Source organism: Schistocerca americana, chromosome 1 (assembly GCF_021461395.2).
Source record: "Schistocerca americana isolate TAMUIC-IGC-003095 chromosome 1, iqSchAmer2.1, whole genome shotgun sequence".
In the NCBI taxonomy this organism is placed as follows: Eukaryota; Metazoa; Arthropoda; class Insecta; order Orthoptera; family Acrididae; genus Schistocerca; species Schistocerca americana.
Window position 1 is genome coordinate 568,463,243 of NC_060119.1, and position 16,939 is coordinate 568,480,181.

The 16,939-nt window shown below is 40.5% G+C and overlaps 1 protein-coding gene across 1 annotated transcript in view; it reads right to left on the reverse strand.

Moving 5' to 3' along the window:
• Positions 1-10,554, reverse strand: part of LOC124606549 (protein Peter pan) — an 81,850-nt gene extending 71,296 nt beyond the window's left edge. Inside the window, exons 1-2 of the mRNA XM_047138537.1 lie at positions 10,279-10,554; positions 2,702-2,866 (exon numbers count right to left, since the gene is read on the reverse strand). Of these exons, the coding sequence (XP_046994493.1) occupies positions 2,702-2,866; positions 10,279-10,299 (186 nt within the window). The 5' untranslated portion in view covers positions 10,300-10,554. The remainder of the gene's footprint in view (positions 1-2,701; positions 2,867-10,278) is intronic.
• Between the last annotated feature and the right edge of the window lie 6,385 nt (positions 10,555-16,939).

A 16,939-nucleotide genomic window follows, 5' to 3' on the forward strand; every position in this document is an offset into this window, starting at 1 on the left:
AAAATAGTGTATAACAAAGACTGTTCATTATCAGGTGTTTTATTGGCTTCCCAGTGGCCTCTTACACATGGGATAATGTTGAAAGTGTAATTTTATGAGCCCAAAAGACACAGCAGCCTCAAATAAATGTGGTACAATATTCCATTTGGGGATTTTATAAGACAACACCCAAACCCAAAAAATAACCAGCATTTCCAGCAGTGACTGAGGAATACTGTTGCTTGCACTGAAAAGTGTCTCTGCTCACTCCCTGGACAGCATTCGAAATAAAGCTGAGAGGTAAGCCGAAGAAGAATTCCTAATTAATGGTTATGCAGTCAGTTTATATGCCACAAACGTAAGCAGTAATGTGAAAAGAGGACTGTAGTGTGCTGGGCACACTTGGGGGTGAGTGAGTGTTGGTGACAGGCTATGAGGACCAGGGCAAACACTTTAACAAGTAGATGATGATGTAGACTGATCTAAAACAATCACAGATATTATAGCAAATATCAAGGCAGGGATCAGTCAGCTGACATAATTATAATGGAAACAGCTAGAATTTTATGTACCTGTAAGCCACCTAACTGTAATTTGTCACAGGCAAAAGGAAGGTGCTGAGGGGTATCAATGCAGATAAAAGCATGATCCTTCTTACTGTAAACAATGATAACGCCATGGTCCTGATGAGAAGTGAATACTATCATGAAAAGATCAATAATATTTTAGATCCCACCAATTATAAAAAAAAAAAAATCAGAAGGACCCAACAATGAAGATTTTAAACATCACTGATCGTCTGGTGAAAGCATCTTTAAGCTCCTCTGACGACAAGAAGTTACTCTGCAAAACAGAAGTGTGCCCGCCTAGGCTCTATGGATTACCCAAGGTGCACATACCATAGAGTCCTTTGATGTCTACTGTGTAAGTGCTATAGGTTCCCCCACACACAAATTAGCTACGCACCTTGCCTCATTGCTGCAACCTTATGTGAGTGGAACTGACAGACATATTAAAAATACATGTTATTTCATTGGAAAATTAAGAGAAATGCACTGGGCCAAGGTATATCCTTGTTAATTTTGATGTTGTGTCATTATTTATCATGATTACAGTGAACAAATCTATTTCATGCACAGCTGATATTTTTCCAGTAGATATTTAGACACTGCTTCACCATGGCCTAATTTCAATTAATGATTTTTATCAACAGATTGATGGGATGGTTATGGTAGTCCTCTTGGTCCAGTTGTTGCCAATTTGTTAATGGAAAACTGAAAAATAGGTGTTGCAGACTACCAGAAAAAGCCCAGCCAGGTGGTAATGCAATGTCGATGATACTTTCATAATATGGACATATGGTGCAGAGGAATTAGATGCCTTTCTGGTACATCTCAACAGTATCAATCCAAAAATATGATTTACTATGGAGACAGAGAATAACGGCCAGCTGAATTTGTTGGAGGTGTCTGTCATCAAGCGAGGGGATGGGCCACTGGGCCACGGAGTAGACAACACCACGCATACTCGCCGTTACCTACATAAAGATTCTAACCACCACCCCAAACGATAAAGGTTGATTAAAACCTTGGTAGATAGCACACAAGATTTGTGAATCGACTTACTTAAAAGATGAGCTTGAACATATACGGTCGATATTCAAGAAGAATTGTTATTCTAACAATAAGATAGATAGAGTGCTTCACCCTATGGAGAGAACCCAGGACTGATGAGGAAAAGTTTTCCTCAGTACAATTACAGATTACATTGGGACAGTGTTGAGTACACATTGGGAAAGAGTTGAGAAAGTGTAGTGTGGAAACTACTTTCAGACCCAGCAGAAAGATGAAAGAATGTTTAAGATCGGCACAAGACATATGACACCTTTGGCGACACTGGGTGTATATAAAATTCCTTGAAGTTGCAGACTGGTTTATATTGGTACCACAAAAATAAGTGTTAACACCCATCTAGTTGACCACAAGTGGAATTGCTGCCTGCAACATATGGATAAATCGGCCATAGCGGAACATCTTTAACGAGAGGGTGACCATGAAATAAAATTCACAGAGAGAACTTTCAAATCGAAAACATCGCATTACCACGCGCTTATGTATAGAAAGGCTATTGAGATCTATAAACACCATATCCATTTTAACAGAAAAGAGGAGCATGTTGAATTAGACAAAATTTGGATGTCAACAATGCAATGTAAGAACGACGATGTATTACTTTCAACTGAAAATGTTGGCAATACCAGCAATAAACTCGCAGCTGACATAACTTCATAGACTGTGGTGCCCTCTACAAACCTATACACTTAGTGCTCCTTAGAGTTCTGGTTGCAGTTTGCCATTTTACCTCGGAAGATGTCTCCCACAGTCAGAGATGAAATGTTAAGAGAAGTTTTATACATCAACATTCGAGGTGAGGTAGTCAAGATTGATAAAGAAACAACAAACATCTGAAAAACATCAATACATGCAACATAGGCTGAATAAAGTCACACTTTCACTTGTGTTTGTTTCAACTGAATTTACAGTGAGTATTTGGTGAAACATGAAATTATTACACTGAAACATAATTTCATTCTGCCCAGATTCCATAAAAAGGAAACTTCTTTGATCCACTTTCTAGTTTTTACTGTACACAAAGTAAATGAAATGCTAGTATTAATTTCTTACTATAGATTACCACAATGGCAAAGACCCTACCTACTTACCTTTAATGAAGTAGCTGTAAATGGCTCCATCACTCTTCGAAAGTCTTTCACTAGCTCCAGAATGGAGTTGCCAACAATTCCACGGTGAATTATAAATGAATGAGGTGCTCTTGTGAATTCCTCTGGTTCATCTTTGTTGACCTTATTGTTTTTCACTGATTTCCCCTGAAACGATTTGTTGAGTTTAGTACTATTTATTAGTTACGTGGAAATATACACATCAAAAAAAGTTTTGCATCATCCCGGTTCCCAGAACTCCTGAAGACAGACACTGATTGTGGATATTGCATCACAGACACAGTCCCTTTGACTGTTCAAAGATGTCACTAAACCCACCCAAAGATGTAAACAACCACATATGAGCAGCGCCTATTAGACGGAGGGGGTCCGACAGCCGATCAGTTGGCTCGTGTTGTCTGTAGTTCAACCATGCCTAGATGATCAATACCGCAGTTCAATTGTATCCACATTGTTACTTTGTGCCAGGAAGGGCTCCCAACAAGGGAAGTGTCCAGGCATCTTGGAGTGAACCAAAGCGATACAGAGAGGCAAGAAATGTCGACAACATGCCTCGCTCAGGATGCTCAAGGGCTATTACTGCAGTGGATGACCGCTACCTACAGATTATGGCTCGGAGGAATCCTGACAGCAACGTCACCATGTTGGATAACGCTTTTCGTGCAGCCACAGGACATCGTGTTACGACTCAAACTGTGCACAACAGGCTGCACGATGCACAACTTCACCCCCGATGTCCATGGCGAGGTCCATCTTTTCAACCATGACACCATGCAGTGCAATACAGATGGCCCCAAAAACATGCTGTATGGGCCGCTCAGGATTGGCATCACATTCTCTTCACTGATGAGTGTTGCATATGCCTTCAACTACATTATTGTCGGAGATGTGTTTGGAGGAAACCTGGTCATGCTGAAGCCTTAGACACATGTCCAGCGAGTGCAGGAAGGTAGAGGTTCCCTGCTGTTTTGGAGGGAGGGAGGAGCATTATGTGGGGATGACGTATGCCGCTGGCGGTCATGGAAGGCACCGTAATGGCTGTACAATACGTGAATGCCATCCTCCGACCAATAGTGCAACCATACCGGCAGCATATTGGCGAGGTATTCGTCTTCATGGACAACAATTTGCGCCCCCATTGTGAACATCTTGTAAATGACTTCCTTCAGGATAATGATATCACTTAAGTAGAAGGGCTAGCATGCTCTCCAGACATGAAGCCTATAGAACATGCATGGGATGGATTGAAAAGGGCTGTTTATGGATGGTGTGACCCACCAACCACTCTGAGGGATCTATGCTGAATCGCTGTTGAGGTGTGGGACAATCTGGACCAACAGCGCCTTGATAAACTTGTGGATAGTAACGACTAATAAAGGCATGCATCAATGCATGAGAACGTGCTAGAGGTACCGGTGTGTACAGCAATCTGGACCACCAACTCTCAAGATCTCACTGTATGGTGGTACAACATGCAATGTGTGGTTTTCATGAGCAATAAAAAGGGCGGAAATGATGTTTATCTTGATCTCTCTACCAATTTTTTGTACAGGTTCCGGAACTGAGGTGATGCAAAACTTTTTTTGATGTGTGTATACATATTATCACACGCAAGCAATAAACAAATCTGAAAGAAATGCATTCTGAGGATAGAGTAAGCAACCATTCATTACTTTTCTCCACAGTCACCACAATTCACATCATTACTATGATAGTTAATGCACTACACTTGCACCTATAAAGGGGTGATTCCATGAAAAGCAGCAACCAGATTCGTATTTTAAAAGAAACATTTTTGTGTGCTGTAACTGCATTAAAGGGTAATTAAATATATCAACATAGAACTTAAGGAAATTCACATATTATCAGTTTGTAGCATTAGGTTACCCAACAGCTGATTTGTATATGCTGAATTAGTATATCTTCAAGTGGTACAACTGCATACTCAAGGTGTGATACACTGAAAGTGGTTCTAGTTTCTGAAAATAGTAAGTATTAATGTACTCAACATGGATACTTTATTAATATATGTATAGCTATATCTTAATTTCACTTTTGTCCCACCTGTGACACTATATGCACATGAAAATATATAAAGGATGCTAATTTTACTTGAACAATGCTGCAAGAGTATGAATTTACTCCTTTCTATCCATATTTAACTTCAGCTACAGCCAAATAATTTAATTTTAAGATGTTCAGAAGTTTAATTTGGTTGACGTTTTGACAGAGATAGCAGATCAACCAAAACAGACATCCACAAGCGCAGCAAGGTGAGGAAAATGAGAAGTCACCGCAAAGAAGAAAATCTATGATTTCAGAAAGAAAAAAAATAAAACGATAAATGAAATAATAAAAATAAAAAAGAATGTATGACTGAACTGGAAATCCAGAAATTTTGAAAGAAGGAGCATGATGGCTAGCTTCTTCAGAGGACAAAAAAGAAGAATGCTATTCTTCTGTCCATCCCAATGCCAACTATACTACCATACCAGTGTCCTACATTCGGCAAGGCTCTATCAAAATCTGTCAGGGCACTACCCACATCCCCTTGGAGAAAGGTAATTGTAGTTTAAGGACTGACAAAGGAAGTTGGTCTGGCCCCTACAAATGATATGCACAAGAAAATGTCCTCTAATCACAATAAAGATTATTCCCAAGTTGCTGAGTTCTTCTTTTGGCCTAATATTGTACACACATGTCCAGGGAAGAAAGATAGTATGTGTATTTGGTTAAACGGAAATTTGATGTACACTAATGCTTAGATATTAATGTGTTAAAAATACGTATTTTTAAATTGATACTTTGTAAAACTTACGTTGTAACGTTTACTAACTTTTCTACACATGTAAATCTGACAATGTTTTGACTGATACAGAAAATAAATAACGATGTACATTAAATGTGTTCTGCACCAGAATCCATTCAAAATAGAGCATATGCCCATATGAAATTTTTTGCTTAAAATCAGTTCCTGCCATATCACTGGATATTGACCACTCCTTCTGTGACACCTAGTATATGTAGCTATCAACAACTTGTACCACAGAGTCTGTATATACGTTGTTCAGGGTGCATGAATAATTATAGTTGTCCTTCCTTACTATAACTGGAATTCAAGACAATCAGAGTAGCTGCTACAATGCACAAACAACTACACTGCTGAACACCCGAAAGCTCACTATTAATCAAACACGCTAAGAAAACCTGAGAGGTCAAATTCTTTACTGACTGAACAGCAAAATAAGTTAAAAGTTCTCAGGAAATTACAAGACAACAGCCTATTTTTAAATTTATTGTTTATATTTACACCAGAATAACAAATTGACTGATGGCCAGTTGTTCATGGGACAGTCGTGACACTTGAGCATGTGGGATACATGAGCCAGTCATGTTTTCTCATCAGTAGATCAATTTATTTTTCCATAGGTAGTATCACTGTTTAGTTTTCATTAGTATTTCACAAGGGACAAATTATCAGCTGTCTTGAAGCAATATAGAAGTAGCGCTGTCTGCTTACTGTTTTTGCTATCTAAACAGTAAATAATTAGGTAACTGGTTTCAAACAATGGAAACTCCAGGTAGGAACATCAACAATGTAGGGAAAGATCAACAATGTAGGAAAAGATCAACAATGTAGGAAAAGATCAACAATGTAGGAAAAGATCAACAATGTAGGAAAAGATCAACAATGTAGGAAAAGACAGATTGGTACTCACCATAAAGAAGATACGCTAAGCCGCACACAGGAACAGCCTTCATCAGCAAAAAGAGGAACACACACCATTCATACACACAGCAAACACACCCCATGTGCACATAACCACCAACTCTACCCCGAGGTGCTGGAATTGGTGACCATGTGCGCATCAGGTGTCCTTGCTTGTGTGTTTCTCTTTTGCTGATGAAGGCTATGGCCAAAAGCTTTATGTAAGTGCCTTAATTGTGCCTGCCTGCAGTTTAGCATGTCTTCTTCATTGTAAGTAGCAATCTGTCTCTTCATGCAATGTTGTTGTAGATAAATGGTTTCCAGTTTTTGTGTTTAACTAAAAGAAACTTATCAAGTGACAGTTTGAACCTTATTTTCATTCTCTAACAGTCTGAATATTTGCATACATATGTTACATACATGAGTTGAGCCATGGCTCAACTACCCCTAAGCTAAAATTAAATTCATTGCCACATATTGTAGACAAGAACTTTTCTCACATAAACAGTCTTATAAAATTGTTATTACAAAAACATGTTTGTAAAAGTCTTTAGATATTTACAAAATCTTTAAGCCTAACAGATTAATTTGTTTGTAGGTAAGGCTTATCCACTAGCTTTTACGAGTATGAATATTTGCAGACACTTTCAAGTTATTGGTGTTTTCATCCTGAATACTACTACTTTCACTGATGATGAATTTCTGAGTTCACATGTAACTGATAGGGCACTGGCATTCATATGTCCCTGTGGAAACTACTCTGGCTTCTTCAACTAACCGAAAAGATACTGAGAAAACTGAAACCAGTGTGGATGGGCTTAGGTCTACTGTAACCTTGTCCAACACTGATGATTTGTCCAGAGCCCTCACCAAGTGCAGCCATTGTTTCACCATGAATTGTGAGACCTTACCTTAAAACCTTGCCTTGCTTAATGAAGGTAGTAGGAAAAGAGTAAAATCATAAAAAATGGGTAGTCCATGAAAACAATGCCCTACATGAAAACAGAAACAGTTTGCGTCTCCCACAAAAATCCAAAATGAAAACTTCCGCAGAATCATCCGACAAACAACCTGAAAATTATTCAATAAAAAGCACGAGCTCATCCGTGGCACAGTGTAATCTGAATGGCAGTGACGATTTAGTTGTGGACAGCAATAGTTGTTGGTAAAATTTGAGGGGGAAAAAGTGTTAAGCAATTGGTTGGAAAAGCTATTAATAAAGAAGAGGTAGGAGCGAAAGTTAAGTTTGCAAGATGAACTGCAGACTAACTTTAAATGGTCTCCATATGAAGGCAACACTGTTGTTGATAAGACGAAATAGAACTGATTCTTCAACATTCCATCATCAATGTGACTATTTTCATTTTCTTAACTAGTTTTGAAGGACTTCCTATTTCTTAGACTAAGTTTTTAACGTTATAATGTTATTAACGTGAGATTTTAAATTCCACACATAAATACTTTGAGAATAAAATGATGGTTTAAGCGTGTTATTTTCGAGCTCAAGTTTCCCCACATGGGGATCCTTGAGCCATGGTGTAAAGCACTTCTTTAAACATTTTTTTCATAGTTACGTATTTTCCAATTCATTTTTTTAAATATATAGGATTTAACGGGAAAGTGTAAGGCTTGTTATCACAGTTTCAGTTTTGTTTTAAACACACAAAAAAAATTAAAAATGAAAATGTGAGTCAACTATCCCCATTCTCCCCTACAGATCAGGTATCATAGCAATGGGAAATTAGAGGACCAATTATGCCACAATATTTGATCTATTCCCCACATGTTATTGTGCCACCAAAAGCCCAGGTGACCACGATCAGTTGCAGACGACAACTGCAACCAATAATGTTATTCTTGTTAATTATTTACCATGCTTTGTTTCGTTATGCTGTATTGTCAGCTTATGTAATAGTGATGTGTTGGTAAATGTGCCAACACCTTGTAGATAAAGGAGGCCGAAAGGCACGCTATCTAACGCAGACGGGCGTGAATTCTGGAACAGGATAAGTAGTGAATTCTAATAAGAAAAGTATGCAGCTCCTCGAATACTTATCTTTTATTCTTTGATGTGAATACAGCATTCTTGATGAGACATTTCATACGATAGTTATCAAACTATGTAAGGCTAATGGCGCCTTGCTAGGTCGTAGCCATGGACTTAGCTGAAGGCTATTCTAACAGTCTCTCGGCAAATGAGAGAAAGGCTTCGTAAGTGTAGTCGCTAGCAAAGTCGTCGTACAACTGGGGCGAGTGCTATTCCGTAACTCGAGACCTGCCTTGTGGTGGCGCTCGGTCTGCGATCACACAGTGGCGACACGCGGGTCCGACATGTACTAAATGGACCGCGGCCGATTTAAGCTACCACCTAGCAAGTGTGGTGTCTGGCGGTGACACCACAAATAGTGTGTCTGAAGGCAGCAGCAAAGTGCACAGAAAAACAAAAATATTATGATCCTGAAAAAGAGGACCTGATACTGCACATTACAGGAGCCTGTTAATGTGACAATCAATTGGTAATCATACAATAGTTATTACCACAGCAATAATGCACACACACAAAACGACAACATTGTTACTTTTATGGTCAACTATTATAGTATTGTGCAGGTAGGAATGTGATACCCGATGTATCTTGTGCAAAGAAGGATGGAAAATACTTTGCAGCAGTGCCAGTGTGCTGCCAGCCTCTGTCCTGCACCACACTCTTCAGCTCTCGTATAACCTGGTAACGTTGGGGAAACTGCAAAATTGATCCCATTTCTGCTTCTGATTCTGCTTCGAAAACTACACTTGGAAAACTCTCCGTGTCACTCCTCAACATCATACTTGTCGCATCTGCATTATACCACATATAGTGAACACTGCAATGGCTCAAGTACCCTTTACATACCTAAACTACCACCAAAATCAGTGTTAAATGTTCTATGTGCACCCCTAAGTGCACACTACAGGCAGGTATGGCAGAAACACACCATTACCTGCAGTGTCATGTGATATACTGTGCCTTGCCACTGGACTTATTACTTCACCATTTACCTTCTTGGTGCATACCACAATAAACACTTTGTAAAATTGTCAAGATACATCTCCCCACTATATTGTGAAATATCCGTACAACCATAAGGGTGTATGGACAGAGCGAAGTGTGCCAATTTCCTAATGTTGGTTCTTTTATAGCTCATCATCTTTTTCTACATTTAGCCTATTGTATTCAGTTTTATAACTTTTTTATATCATTTAAAGCTATGTGTGTAAAAAGTGATGGACAATTCACATGAGCATAGCTAGATCTAAAGACAAATATCCATATAAACTACGAAAGATATGCCCACATTCCTACCATATGTCAATACACAGCTCCATAGCAAGTAAGCCAAAGAAAACAGGTGATAATAGGCAAATTCTATATTTGTCTATATGTGATACGCGCGCGGGTGTGTGTGTGTGTGTGTGTGTGTGTGTGTGTGTGTGTGTGTGTGTGTGAGAGAGTGTGTGTGTGTGGGGGGGGGGGGGGGGGGGGGGTCAGTGTGTAACGTGTGATAACATTTTTACTAAAAGATGTGCAGAACTAATTCGATGTACGACACTATTACAGTAATCTGGTGTATACATATCATTCTTACCCCACGTTTTAAAAAGATTTCTGTTTCTTCGATGTGATATCACAATAGGCAAATGCCTAATTCTGTTTCCTGAGTCACTCTAGGTGTTCACAGAAATGGTTTGAAACACCGCGGGAAGTAGCTGTGTACTTTCCGAACCTACTTAGGAGTACATACATGACACATATTTACAAAACACTTTAAAAGGGCAAATGCATTTCCTTAGACCAATAGCTTTTACTCACCTTCTTATGTTTCTTTCCCATGACGACGCTTTAAATTAGACGAAAATACTAACGTAAAAAGGTTAAAAGTTCTTTCGACCAAGGGCTTCCTTCCACTCTAGACCCACATTCGCACTTGACAGCCAGATGATAACAGCTAAAGTTGCTACTCCACGAACTATCTTGTATTCCCGCTGCATGTAAACCACATTATCAACACAACATCGTAACACGTGCCTATGAAAGTAAACACTAAACAATCCAAAGCAAAAGTCATATACTCTTTGAACAAGAGATCACCTGCTACATTGCCATCCTCGTGTCTTTATTTGTATACACTTCGTGAAAGATCTTTGGTTGCAAACAAGTAAAGAGCAATAGTTAACTCTCCCATTTCTTTGTGAAAAAAAGCAGGAAAAAGTTATTGAAAGACATACAGGTCGAGGGTGTTAAATAAAAACACCAGGACCAAAACAATAAATACAGACAGTGCCCCCGACGTGGAGCAACACAATCGAGAATTACAGGGAGCGGCAGGTCTCCTGAACATGAGTATGAACATCGAGCAAACGACGAGCGCTGCAACAAATCGCACACTGGAGCGGAAGGAAGAATTATTTAACAGAGAGAAGACGAGCAGTCATCATTCAACAACTCCAGCAACAAATAACGAAGGAGATAAAACATCCGACATCGCTCAACACAGGTATGTGACAATTTTAATTAAAATAATGGATCAAGTTCCCTTCCCCGAAGGGGGACTATGAGGTCGGCAGTGGGTGATAATTCAAACAACGCTCAACTCAGGCAATGAAAGAGTAATAAACCAATGTAAAATCTTTCACAAACAACTGTCTAGCTAATATATAATAAAAACAAATGTAATAGATATCACAGTCATGCAATGGATCCATTTTATGCATTTGTTGATGGACTTAATCGTAATGTAGGTGAATACGATCCCATGGCCTCGGGGACGATACTAGATACCTCAGATTCTGAGTACAAGCAGAAAATCATAAATCTCAAGTTTGTGGCGAATTCGGATTGATCTATCAGCAAGAGAGGCTACAAACAAGCTTGTGGAGGACAACACGCTTCATCAGAAACAGATGGTAGCAAACATGTCAAAACACATCAGCAAGGAGTTATTAGAAATGTAGATCCCGAATTAACAGAGTTAAAGTTGAAACACGCTATTCAGTCTACGTTCACAGCCACCCATGTACGCAGAATGATCAAAAGAAAAAGTAATTTAGAAACAACGAACTACATACCCTGGCAAACGCAGTTCCTACCAGAATATGTGACTATATATGGTATGAAGTGTAATGTTAGACGCTACATACCCCTAGTGACACAGTGTTTTAAATGCCTTTGATATGACCATCTTAGTAATCAATGTCAGTCACGGTTTCGATGCAGTCAATGTGGAATGAACCATGCACAATTGAAATAACGTGCTGTGTCCACTGTAAATGGAACCACACATCGAGAGATAAGTCTTGCCCAGTACATCTCAAACAACAAAAGATTAAGAAAGCATCAGCTACATACAATATATCCTTTAAGAGAGCTGAAGAATATGGAAACCAAAGACCTTATGCTGCTGTGGCGGGGAACTTTGACAGGAGTAAATTGGATTGGAAGAAAGAGTCCCCCACCCTCCCCTCCCACCTGTAAAAGCTATTCAGCATGGATTCATGACAACTGTTCATCACAATAGGCCAAAACAAGATTAAGCCAACTCCAAGTTCTGTTTTTGCAAATACAAGTTTACCAATATCTCCTGTTAAAGAAAATACATACAAACCATGACCACATACTCCAGAACCACAATGGACAGTTATATCAGGAGTGGAGGATAAGAACATGGCGGTAATCGAATAGTTGGTAGCTGGAATAACAAATCTAATAACACAGTTTACTTCATTAAAGAAAGAGAGTTTGGATCAAGCGAATATGTACAATATGGTTGCTCTGATAGTATAAAACAAATATGGATCAGGACAGAAAGAGGTTATAATTACATCCTACTCAAATAAACAGAATAACAGATATTAATGTTCTCCACTGGAATGCCAGATCCTTATATGCTAATAGAGAGTCATTCATGTATGAACTTTTTACTGAAGACTACTCTACCGCTATTATAAATGAATCCTCTATTAAACCAAACATTTCTATTAGATGTCGAGGATATCAGGTGATAAGATCGGATCAAGAGGATGGAAAATGTGGGGTAGCCATATCGATTGGAACAAAACTCAACAATAAACCAATTACCATGCCACTACCTAACCTTTACTTTCAACCAATGGCAGTTGAAGTATGTACTAACAAATTTAGTTTCTCCAGTGCATCTGAATATCATCCCCCAAATGCGTATAAATTTCGAACAACACACATGTTGCAACATACACCAAAACCCATCCTAACATGTGGAGACTTCAGTGCCCATCAAACAGCATGAATGATAAGGCAGGGGAGTGTACAATGTGTTGCATTGATGATTATAGCACAATGATGGATTTGTAACATCAAACCAAAGACCATGAATGAGACCAACTGCAGTGGCTTCTCCCTGTACGAACCAAATCACAGCATGATCAGTTCTGCAGGATGCTATGGGATCAGATCATTTCCCTATAATCATGAATATACCGCATGAGAAAAGTAACTGAGCACATGTTACCAACAGATTGACACAGAACATGAACAAGGTGGTTTGGTATAAATATCGCCAAATTCTTGAATTGGAAGTAAAATCCATAGGAAAAAACCAACCTTCACACAGGGCCTATACGCAACTACAGAACAGCACATATTATGCAGCAAATGAATTCATCCCAAAACGACCTTTACCAATAAAAGCAAGATGACTGGGTAATTCATGGTGGAATGAAGACTGCAATAAAGCAAAACTAGACAGAAAGCAGCGTTATGTGAATATGTTAAACAGCCTAATGTGAACAGGGTTCTATAAACAAACGACGGCTAAAATCAAGGAAATACTGAAATCCATAAAGCAGAGCAGTTGGATAAAATATTGTAATAGTTTGACCAATAACAATAAATCAACAGAGATACGCCAGAAGGTCAACATATTTAGGAATATCGGCCATGGAGTCAATAACATACAATCATATGAGTGGATAGAAGAATTCTGTGACCTTCTCGTCCCAACAAGTGTTCACAATAAGCTAATCAGGAGACAAAGGGGAAACTCCTGCAACTCAACATGTGCTTACTACGCACTTAAGTACTGATGAATTGATGTCGGTCACCAAAGACAGCCCTAACACTGCACCAGGACTCGATCAGATCACATATTCCATGACACAAAACGTGCCTGACAATGCTGTAGAATTACTTCTTCAGATCAATAGTGGAATTTGGATGCATCAAGAATTGGTTCCAGAATGGGAGACACAGATCATAGCCCCCATATATAATAAAGGGAAAGCTCCATTATTAGTCACATCCTACACACTGTTTGCTAAAGTACTGAAAAAACTAATCAAAAGGCGATTGGAATGGTGGGTAGAGTCTTCGTTCCTACTAGCTGGATCGCAATTCGTGTTCTGTAGAGGTAGAAGCTACATGGACAAAATTTCAATATTAGTTTCCTCCGTGTTAGTTGGTTCTGGTGAGAGCAAATATACAGCAACACTACTGTCGGATACTGCATAAGCACATGATAATATTCAGACAAATGTACTATTAGATAAGTCACTACTTTTAGGAGCTCCACCTGAGTTTTTAGAAGTCATGTCGTCATTCATCTGTGAATGAACTGTATATGTTAGCAACAATACTGGATTCAAGGGTCCACACTTGGTGGACAGCAGCATGCCCGAAAGATCGTACTCAGTCCACTAGTACATGCAATATATAGCTATGATATCGAAAGGGCAGTAACTCAACCAGATAGAATTGTAGAGTCTGTAGATGACATATGTGTATTTACTTCCCATGTATTACTGCAGGAGGCGATGAACAATCTTACATCATCAATAAAGAATGTGAGTTGGTGGCTTTATGGAAATGACCTGGTAATGGCGCCTGAGAAATCTTCAGTAATCATATTCGCCAGGAATGGCTACATACAAAGAAACTGTTTAGTATACATAGACGATAAAGCAATACATGTCAAAATGCTTATTTGGTTTTAGGAATGACACTAGACAGCAAGCTTCCTTGGATGGCATATATTAAAATCTTAATTGAAACCAGTGAGCAAATGCTTAATACTATTCGATTACTACAAAATGGTGGGGAGAGCATCCTTCAGTGCTGCTGCTACTATGTAGTGTCACGGAATAGTAAAGAGTTAGAAACATGGAATATTGTCAAAGTTTCGTTGCCTATGCCGAGAGCCAGAGGCAGTAAGTTAGCCAAGAGGTAAGAGGATTGCACATATACCGGAATCTGTCGTCACACGGGGGCAATGGTCTGGTTACATACAACAGGCGGGAGAGAATTGCTTAGCATGCGGGTTTGCATTAGACGGAGACTTTCATAGAGTACAAGACATAGGTATAGCGTCAGCTGTACTGCATTTCACAACTTCGCGTAAGTCTGCCGTAACACACGTAACTCTGTCACAAGAACACCCAAGGGGCGAGTATGACAGATGAATCAGCAGTATAAATGGAATGAATGCGTTCATTACAAATGAGCATGACGTCAGGACGTCGCTCGTGTTTCCTTTAAATACACCAGCTTTGATAGCAACAAGGCACTCCCAGTCAGACTTGCAGTTAGATGTGTACTGGGTCGCTGCGTAGCGCTCAGCTCGGTGATCGATACGTTAATCTTTATTAAGGAGATGTTGCAGTAAGGGTGGCCCATCCATCAGCAGACGTGAGGGGACAGTACCAGCTCTGGTCCTCTCCGCTGCCGCTGTCAATCATCAACCCAGGATTAGCAGACATCGGCAGCAGACTCGCTCGCCGCCAATGCTGACCACATCAGTGAGCCATCGTCGAGATCATGCGGGGCCTGAGCCCTGTGCATCCGCCGGCACAACCGGGTGAGCCAACGACGCTGGCAGACTGCAGTCCATTCCGCCCGTCCACCAACGACGTTGGGGGACTGCAGCCCATTCCGCCCGTCCACCGCTGACGAGCCACCAGGAGGAGCAGGGAAGAAGACGGTGTGGGATAGAGTACACTCCGCACCAGGAGAACGCCTCTCGTGCCGACAGCACCGGGACTCCAACCCAGAGCCTCCATGTGCTGCGGCTTGCTGTCCGCAGCCGAGCCGGCCGGCCAGCCGGGCGCCACCAGCCACGCGCGGCCGAAGAACGAAGTAAGGACATTCCTCCACTACGTCACAGCACGCGGCGCTGCGCTAGCAAGACTGTGCAGCCCAGAGCTGGTGTCATCGCTACGAGTCAGCGACGACTCAGATAAGGTCGTTGATATCATCAAGCCACATTGTACTTGGCAGGAATAAAGGTGTTATGAATTAATAATGTTTCTTTGGCGTTTCTGACGTTTCCACAGCCATTTCCTAGCATCCTGACAACTGGAGAGGTCACCGCTCGGCCATCCAGTCCACCTTAGGCGACCGGGACCACCGGGGTGCCTACAGATTTGGTGTCAGAAGTCCTCACGCCCACCGCCTACAGACTTGGTGTAGTGGTAAGTGCACGTGGCGATTTTTGTTAATAACTATGGATGCACGTTCGTTGTTGGGAGTACACTTTGTGAGACCTGCGGAAACAGCAGATTTATCTGAGTTTAAGGGAAACATACTTGGTACCAGTCAGATGTACTGTGTGTAATTTAACGGGGCATGGGAAGCCATGCACGAAGTTTGTACCAGTAGAATGTTCAATTTGTAGACGGTTTGGTCACGCAGCGCACAATTGTAGAGAGTGTCGCTGGGCAATAACAAGGCGGAAGGATTAATTTTGTTCAGTTGTCCATTGTGAGTCTCGTTTGTCTTCTTGTGTGTAGTGCTCAACTGTAACAAAGGAGTTGAGTAGCTAGTGTAGTTATTGTTCTGAGGAATGAATTCAGTATAGAGTAAGTTGTTGGTAATTTGCACAAATCATGCCGGAAACAAGATCCGTTAGTACTGAAGTGAGTATAGCTGTTCTGACGGAGCAAGTCTCAAAATTGTTAGAAGAGAATGCGCAGCTTAAGTTAATGACGCAAATGGAGACCTTGCGTTCGGCGCAAGAGTCGCAAACGGATTCAAGTGAGTGCAAGTCTGTAGCAATGTCCAACCTTGCAATATATCCTTCAGTAGCTAACCTGATCACGCCTTTCTCGGGTAAAACAACAGAGGATGTCACAGAATTCATTAACGATGTTTTGGCAACAGCTGCAATGAGCAATTGGTCGGACGTAACTACGTTACGTATGGCAAATTTGTGACTTGCAGGGGAAGCCAAGATGTTCGTGATGTACCATGAGACGCTTAGTAAGGCGAGCACGTTTGAAGAAATGGCAGATGGGTTACGACAAAGACATCGCAAGCAGAATAGTGCAAGATTTTTTAGGGAGAAGTTAGCTAATTTGGCACAGAAGGTCAATGAGACAGTGGAGTAGTTTTCAGATAGGATAAGGAAAATTAATTCGCAGACCTACGAATTATCGGGTAGTCCTGATGCGGATCGTGTATTACTATGAGAGGCAGAAAACAGAGACCTCGATGTATTCCTCAGGGG